General features: G+C 36.8%; 1 protein-coding gene across 2 annotated transcripts in view; it reads left to right on the top strand.

Annotated features, from left to right (window-relative positions):
* plcd4b (phospholipase C, delta 4b) overlaps positions 1 to 8,955 on the top strand; it is an 18,447-nt gene extending 9,492 nt beyond the window's left edge. For both annotated transcript variants that reach the window (XM_024286499.2, XM_024286498.2), the window contains exons 7-16: positions 1,088 to 1,289; positions 1,637 to 1,781; positions 2,283 to 2,435; positions 3,907 to 4,068; positions 6,105 to 6,255; positions 6,334 to 6,450; positions 6,883 to 7,061; positions 7,139 to 7,271; positions 7,356 to 7,505; positions 7,599 to 8,955. In XM_024286499.2, the coding sequence (XP_024142267.1) occupies positions 1,088 to 1,289; positions 1,637 to 1,781; positions 2,283 to 2,435; positions 3,907 to 4,068; positions 6,105 to 6,255; positions 6,334 to 6,450; positions 6,883 to 7,061; positions 7,139 to 7,271; positions 7,356 to 7,505; positions 7,599 to 7,690 (1,484 nt within the window). In that variant the 3' untranslated portion in view covers positions 7,691 to 8,955. The remainder of the gene's footprint in view (positions 1 to 1,087; positions 1,290 to 1,636; positions 1,782 to 2,282; positions 2,436 to 3,906; positions 4,069 to 6,104; positions 6,256 to 6,333; positions 6,451 to 6,882; positions 7,062 to 7,138; positions 7,272 to 7,355; positions 7,506 to 7,598) is intronic.
* Positions 8,956 to 8,961: the final 6 nt, after the last annotated feature.

Below are 8,961 nucleotides of genomic sequence, written 5' to 3'. Positions count from 1 at the left end.
TTTCATTCAAGTCCAACTCGGATTATCATTTGATCTTTTGTAAAGACGTTCCTTGTGGTCTTTTAATACGATTATGTTGTCTTTAGTCAAGAAAAAAAATGTTTTTTTTAGGACAGAATTTCTCCTGAGTAGTAGGAGTTCATCGGAAATTCACTTTAAAATTCACTTCGGTGTAGAGTAAGCCCTTCCCTACTTCCCATCATCCATCTGTTTACACTCTCTCCTGCTGGTTTCCAGCGACACACAACCCCAACCGAACATTACCGCTGCAACAAAAATGGCGAGTACAGTTTTGAGTCAGATTCCAGCTCAGACGAGGAAAACAAAGACCACATGGATCTAATTGTCTGCAAGTGGATGCATCAGAATGGAGCGGAACAGTGAACTTCTGGTTTGCCATTAATTTGTATATCACATAACTACAAGCTTTTTCAAAAGGCATTTTTTGCTGACTCTATTCAATTTAACTTTATTCATATGGCCAAATTACACAACACAGTTGTCTCAATGGGCTTCACACCACACTCGTGGCCCAAACTGGTACCTATCAGATAAATAGGGTTCAAACCATTGAAGGACAGATCCTCTGGTCCTTGTGTCACACTCAACTCTCTGGAGTAAGATTCTGTGGTCGATAGTGTCAAAGGATGCACTGAGCTCTAACAGGACCAGAATAGAGATCCACAACAATTTGAACGAAAAAAAAAATACTCAGAAATGGAATTTTAAGCTTACTTTTCTTCATATATGTCCCCAGTCATGAGAAAACGCTACAGGAACATGTTAAAAAAAAACAAAACAAAAAGAGTGTTTTTAAGAATAAGCAAATATCCATAAAAACAAAACTCTTTGAACTACTGATAAATAATGAAACTATTAGCTTTTGTAAGAAAACATGTAATGTTTTAACATTGTTTTTTTTAATTATTTGTCTACTTTAAAAGCCATTTTAACTGGCTTAGTGATTGAAAGAAATCTTAGTCTTTACATCATACACTGAAAGCAACATTAATATTAATGCCAACCTATAAAAGCTATTAGCTGTTGTGCTGGCCTGCATTGACTCTATACTTTGATGTGGATGCAGTCAAGAAGCAAGGTGCCATGTCCTTGGAGGGCTTCCAGATGTACCTGTGCTCTCAGGATGGCTCCATATTCAACCCGGAGCTCCTGGAACTCCATCATGACATGAGCCAGCCGCTCAGTCACTACTTCATCTCCTCGTCACACAACACCTACCTCCTGGAGGATCAGCTGCGCGGACAGAGCAGCTTGGAGGCATACATCCAGTAAGGCAGAAATTGTAATAGAATTGTGGTAAGAGAGGACATTTTAGGATGCACTGTACATTTTCTTGTAAAATTTACAATAAAATACTGGCCGCTGGTGTTACTTTTAACAGTATTGCAGTTCTTCTTGAGTAATATTTCCAATGTTTACTGTACATATTAATGTATTTACTCTTACAATGGAACACTGTGAAATCAGCATTAATTTTTATGGTAAAAAAATTGGCAAGAATTTCCCCATAAAATATACAGTGTGGGAAAATTTTAGAATGTTTCCCTTGAGTTTAAAGACAAAAATGAGTTTTATTTTTATTTATTTTTTGTTGATTTGTGTTGTTTGTGTGCAGGGCTCTGAAAAGAGGCTGCCGCTGCGTTGAGGTGGACTGCTGGGACGGCGGTGACGGGGAGCCTGTCGTGTATCACGGCCACACATTGACCTCAAAAATCCTCTTCAAAGATGTAATTTCAACAATCAAAGAATATGGGTTCAGAGTGAGTCACCATTTTAAGTTCCTGCACTGGAAAAGCATCACTTAGCGGCCTTTTATGCTATTATTACCCACTCTTCCAGACAGCTTTGTCTTGATTTAAATCTTTCTTTTAATTATTAATGTTTAATTTTTTTTGTTGCACTTAAACGGTCTCTACAAAACTGTGTGGTGACAGTGATCTAAATAGATATTATCGACAAACCACAGAGCTCAAATGAAATTTATGAAACCATTAAGCAGCTGGGCAAACATCTGACACTTATCTGCCAACGCAGGCAAGTAAACCCCATCAAGATAACTGACAACAAAGCAGGCCTTGATTACAGTTATAAATCACACTAACAGTGCTGTCCTGTGCTCTAAAGAGGATAACAAGTTAAATCCTTTTCCTTTCCTCTAACAATCCTGCTCAGTCTTGGAAGAAATGAGGAAGAGATAAATTGATGCTATTATGAAAATAAAGAAAAAATCTTCTTCTGAGAGTGTTTACCTTTTCCAACAGGCTTCAGACTTTCCCATCATTGTGTCCCTTGAGAATCACTGTGGTTTGGAGCAGCAGACGCTCATGGCCCAGCACCTCACCCAAATCCTGGGTGACTTGCTACAGACCAGCACTCTGGATGGACAGGTTCCTCAACAGCTCCCCTCCCCACAGGTCAGATTCTGTTCAAGTTCTGTCACATCACACATGTTTTCTTACAGTGTTAGCTATTTACTCAGGCCCGGTTGTGGGCTGCAGCCCAGTCTTGACCTTCTTGACCTGGGGACCTTTGAAACAGAAGGAAGGAGCTCTAACCACTGTGCCACTCAACAGGTTATATTAGGTTAATTTGTTTATATACCCATATAAAAAATGGTTTAAAGGTCTCTGTTCTTAAGGGGTGAGGGATAGAAAAAAAACTAGATTGGCAGTGTAATTAGTCTTTTTTGACCAAAAATTTGAGTATTTTTAAAATATTTTATTCTATCTTCCTTTTTGGCGCCCCCTGGATGTGCAGTGCCCTAAACATTTGGCCGGCTGTGCATTTACTTTCAATAAAAGAGAAAGAAATGTGCAATGTTTCTGAAGTTCATATCACACCAGTAATGAACTTGATACATTTTTAAGATTTAACAATTAAATAAATAAAATAACATTACATTTTAGAAATTAAAACAAAATTCCAGAAACCAAAACACAATTACAAAGAAATGAAGCTAAATAAAAATGAAATGCTTTGTAACATAAAAGTAATTTACAGGAATCAAATTGTAAATGTTGTAAACTTACGACACTTTACTACCTTCTTGGAAGGACCAAAGCCACACATTCACACACTCTGCCTCCAAACGCCATAACCACCAGGAGCACCGTGGGGTGGTGGACACTGTGAAGTTCAGTGTCTTGCCCAAGGACACTTTGACACTTTCGTCCTCAATGTCTCCATAATTATAAAAGTTTTATGATTAGTATGAAGCATTCATTCTTGTTGAATAACTTTTGATGGACAAACATCATCATCCAATAAGTATTGTCCCATAGTACCTACCTTTTCTGGTTTCTTTTTTTTTAACATTTCATTGTGATTTCTGGAAGATTTTTTAGAAGTTTTATTATTAATTGCTAATTTTTGCTTTAATATGTCTTTGTGATTTGTTGATGTGATTGACACTCCCGGGCCACCGTAGAAATACCGCCTAATAACAAGAAACACTTCATGAAAAAAAAGACTTGTAAATTTGATTGCAAAATTCCCAAATAATATTTTAAAAAATTACATAAGTCCGTGAATAAACCAAGCGTACTGATGATTATTTCATGTGTACATTTTTTAAGAGTGATCAAAGTAATGTCTTGTAGCCTTCAGTGTAAACAGCACTTGTCGTTTCTGATTTCATTTTAAATCTTCTCAGGTTACTTTACGTTGTCCATTATGATCTGAGCCAGAAAGCAGTTTCTTTTCCATTAGAGCACTCAGAGCAATCAATGCTATACGAACATAAAGGGAAATGCTACAGTTAAGCTACATCAGTAGTACTGTGATTACTTACTGCATTCAGTTACAAGAAGCAATAAATGCAAAAACTTTATTGATATACACCATCACATTGTTTTTTTGTTTTTTGTTTTTGTTCTTCAACATTAGGAACTCAGAGGTAAGATTTTGCTGAAAGCAAAGAAGATCGGAGGCCTGGAAAAATGTGTGGATGAAACGCTGACGGATGAAGTTAGCGATGAAGAAGAGATGGTCAATGGTGATGAAGAGAGTCCTTCTGCTGAGGAACCACAAGCTGAGAAGAAGAATAAGGTAGATGGATGAGTGATGCTTTTCTAAGAGCAATCACTCACTTAAAGATTGTGAATACTCCAGTCGTGCAGTTTGAGGGTTCTATGTGGTTCATGTGATGTTTTACTCACACACTCTAAAGACCTGTTGGGTTAAGGGAGTAATTTACACTTGATAGACAGTTAAATTCAAAGGGAACAAAAGTATAAATTCTTGTTTGCTAACTTGGACAAATTCCTTTAGCTTGGAAATGTGTGTGTATGCTGGAAAAGACAAAGCGTCTTCTCCTGAAAAGATTTGCTAATCTATTGCATTACAAGATGGGCTTCTAGCACACAAACCTTTCACAAAGTGGACTCATAAATCAGTTTTTCACAGCCCAGCCTGACCCCACATCACATTTTTTCTCATGTGAGACGACTTTGTAAACATGGATGTGGTTCTTTGTTTTCTGGATCTTGCAGATAAAAATGGCACAAATGTTGTAGTCTCTGCAAAACTGTTTGAGTAATAATTTAGCTTTTCAGATCTATTTGCTTATGCTCCAGAATCCCATCATGAAGTGACTGATAATGATCTCTATGACAGCAGAACATTCATGTCCTTTAATGACCTGACAACCAGATTTGATCTCACCTCATATTTTTTCGAATACAAAAAATGTGTCCTCAAAAAACATCCTCACTTCAGGGAAACTCTCCCAACAGAGCTTTTTAGAAAAGGAAAAAAAAATACTTGTTTTCTATAATGTCATGGATTCCACTATTTCCATTTTTCAAAAATGAACAGAATTAACCAGAAAAAGACTTAAAAGAGGAACATTGGGTTCTCTAATTATTTTTATTCTAATTCACAACTCCAACTAGTTACAACAATGTACACAAATAGTATCATAAACTCATTAATGAACTATCACACACTATTATGAAAATCATTGATCAGGGATCCACAACCTGAGGCTCTGGAGCCACATGTGGCTCTTTTATAGCTCTCTGAATCAAGAAAAATACAGTTTTTAGTTTAAAAAAGTAAGTAAGTAATGTATGTGAATGAGTTTTATGAAGTTTGAGTTAGTTTATTTTTTTCTTTTTTTCTCTTTATTCCAACAATCCATTTCTGCAATTCAGCTTGGTGGTTTACCAAAGTCGAACTAAAACATTTTGACAGATCTGTGAGCGCCAGTTAAAACCGCTGAGAAAATCAATTTGAGGTCAGTGAGCACAACCTGAGTTTATACTTAAGATGCTCCAGATTATGATGCAGATTTTTTTATTTTTGAGTAAATTTAAGGATTTTAAGTGCACCTCGTGGTTTAAAAAAAGGGTAAAAGGGTCCATAAGCTAGCTCTGATATAATTTTGGTTTGTTAGATTTTCAAATTTCTGGCAGATGTGCACCACAAATGGTAAAATAAACTGTTCTTTTTTTCAATCACAACTGACATTACACCATGCGTTTAATGCATTGAGATCAGAATCAGAGATGAACCTAATAGAGTATTTTATTTTGAAAAGAAAAAAAAGCTATTTTCTCTTTATGTTTTATTTATGCTAAAACAATAGTTAAATTATATTTATCACATTAATGACAAAAATATAAAATGTCTTAATTTTCTAAAGGATGGATTAAGACTGACGTGTTGTTCCTTTTGGGTTGTGGTCAGTGAGACATCAGGTTGCAGACTTCTGTCATTGACTTTTATTTATGGATCTAAATGTTGAGGATATTTGTAACAGATTAAAGTGGTCTACTTCGGACTACCTGCACATGTTCAGGTAATGTGTAAACCTGACATATTTTTTAACACAGTCTGACATATATTCAAAAATGTATATTTATATTTATATACATATTTTTACTGCCTATCCAATCCATGCTTTCTTTGGTATTCCAAACATACAAATATATCAGGATACAGTGGGGTAAAAAGTATTTATTAAATACCTGTACAGAAACATTCAAAAATGCCTGTTTTCACTCTCGGCATGGGTGACATTCTTCATGATGCAGAACTTAAACTTTATTCACGTTTCTGTCATTTTCCCTTCCCCTTTGCAGAAATCTAAACTCTCCAGGGAGCTTTCAGACTTGGTGGTTTACTGCAAGAGTGTGCACTTCCATGGATTTGAGCACTCCCTCAGCCATGCCAAGTGTTACGAAATGTCTTCATTCTCTGAATCCAAAGCAAAGAAGCTCAGCAAGGAAACTGGTATTTACTTCTATAATTTAAAACAACTAATTAGATGTGTTGAGTAATAATAATTTCATAATTCCATTTTCACTTAAGGGACAGAATTTGTGCAGTACAATACACGACAGCTGAGCAGGACCTATCCCAGCGGCCTGAGGACGGACTCCTCCAACTATAATCCACAGGACATGTGGAATGTGGGTTGCCAGATTGGTAAGGGGAATGTTGCCATTTGCTAGTTGAGCATAATGTATTATATGAAAGATTTTAGATGTTGTGACATCCTGTGAGATTTCTTGAAAAAATAGACAAAACTTTACTGGCTTATCTATCTTACCATAAAAATTCATCACAAAATGTACACAATTTAAAAATACAGAAATAAAAAATCAAAAATACAGCTTGACTGAGGTTTAGGAAGACAGATGCTTCCTACACAAGAAGCTCAATCTGGCAGCATCAGCAATGGGTGACAGTCAACCTCTGAAAGGCCCTTAATAGAAATCAACTAATTACCGTGCTTCAACATGTGCTTAATAGATTTTTTCTGCAGACAGTCAAAGTAAAAATAATAATAAAGGTGATAAGAATAGAAAAAGAAGAAATGGAAATTTAATTTTATTATTCTTTGTGTCTCACTGAAAGTGGCTCTAAATTTCCAGACAGCCGGTCTGGAAATGGATCTGAATGATGGGCTTTTTAAGCAAAATGGCGGCTGCGGTTACGTCCTGAAGCCGGATTTCATGAGAGATGGCAGCTCTCAGTTTAGTCCCGAGAAGCCAGAGGAGCGACCCAGCTACAAACCCCAACGCTTATCTATACAGGTTTTACAAAAACACTGAAACTTAAGAAAAAAAGGAAGCTCCTCTCAAATAAGTAAATATTTGAATATCTTTATTAGGTAATAAGTGGGCAGCAGCTCCCAAAAGTGAATCAGAAAGAGGGATCTATTGTAGATCCTCTGGTGAGAGTGGAGATCTATGGCGTGCCACAGGACCAAGCCAAGGAAGAGACCAGCCATATTAACAACAATGGTAAACTTTAGCACATGACTTTTACTTAAAATCAAAATGTGGATCAGCGATAACATTCAGTCATGTACTGCTTACTGTTTGCAGGTTTTAACCCAGTGTGGAATAAATCTTTAAACTTTGTCATCCACACCCCTGAACTGGCGCTGGTTCGCTTTGTAGTGGAGGACTATGACAAAGCCTCCAGAAATGACTTTATTGGACAGTTCACTCTTCCCTTCACTTGCGTCCAACCAGGTAAGATCACAACAACAATAGTTTTCTAAGATTTTCTCTTGGTTGTGCTCACAGTGAAGTAAAGATTTCTTCTGAAATATCTTCTTGTTTCAGGATATCGTCACATACATCTGCTGTCTAAAGATGGAATGCCTATTCCCCCCTCATCACTCTTTGTGAACATCAGTATTTCAGACTATAACTAAAGAGGATCAGGGGATGTACAGTGATGTAGTGGTTATTACTCTGACCTGTCAACAAAAAAGCTCTGGTTCAAATTCTGGCTGGTGTGTGGAGTTTGCATGCTCTCCCTGTGCATGTGTGGCTTCCTCTATGCGTCATAGGTTAATTGATTACACTAAATGTCTCTTAAGTGTGACTAAGAATGTGTGGTTGTCAGTGATTGGGATAGGCTCCAGCAACCATATGACACCAAAAGGGATTCAGAGGGAAGAAAATTGAGACATGGATGGACATAAACACACCAAAGCCCCCACTGGTGGCAAAAGTTCTCATTTAATAGCATCAAGACAACATTTTAACCATATAGCGTACCAAAAAGATGGGATGTGTTTGAAGAATACAGCATACTAAATTCTTCAGAGCTTCTTTACATTTTACAACCTCAAAACCAAGTATTGAAAATCATATTCTAAATTGTACTTTTTTCATTTCTATGGGGCAATTATTGAGCTTGTTATGGGCAAACACACATAGTGGCAATTAAAAATGATGCACATCCTGTAAATTTGTGGTAGTGTTCCCAGTGAAGAAGAGTGGGGTGGTCACTGGTGTGGACAAATCCAAAAAATATTGTTTTGCCACTTCAGTATCAGGCCAGATTTCTACTTTGTACGGAACCCTAGATATGATGTTGGAAAAAAAAATATCTCAAAAGCATTTTGTGCACATAAAATACTAATACAATTAGTATTAAAAGAAATTAATGTTTTTTGCACAAAAATACTAATTTGTGTACACAAAATGCTAATTTGGACGCACAAGCTCTTAACTTGTGCACACAAAATGCTAACTTGTGGGCATAAAAAGAGAGAAAAAAAATAGGTTGTATACAGAAAATGTTATTTTAGGGAACTTTTTTTTCAATGTAATATCCAGGGCTCTGTCATGTTGCACTTTAGTTATGAATTAGCTCATGCTTCATTATGTTGCATGTGTGTGTGTGTGTTTGTGCGTGGTGGGGAGCTGTGGGGAGGGTCTGAAGGTCTTTGAAGTTTGATTTGATTCTACCAGAATACCTAACAAATGAAGCTTGCTCCAGGTGCATTTAGTGTGACTGGGAAAAACACATTTTTACAAGGATCTTCCACATTTTACTCACCTTCCACCAGTATAACTGACGTAGAGCCCTTATAGTTGTGAAGTCTTTTTGCCAACTGTCACAGACCAGTGGGGACTACAATGTGTCAGAGAGCTCCAGCCAATGAAAGTTTTGGTTGATTCCCCAATCTGACAA

Source organism: Oryzias melastigma, linkage group LG21 (genome assembly GCF_002922805.2).
Source record: "Oryzias melastigma strain HK-1 linkage group LG21, ASM292280v2, whole genome shotgun sequence".
In the NCBI taxonomy this organism is placed as follows: Eukaryota; Metazoa; Chordata; class Actinopteri; order Beloniformes; family Adrianichthyidae; genus Oryzias; species Oryzias melastigma.
The sequence above is the reverse complement of the archived record's forward strand: the minus strand, read 5'-3'. Positions and strand labels throughout refer to the sequence as shown.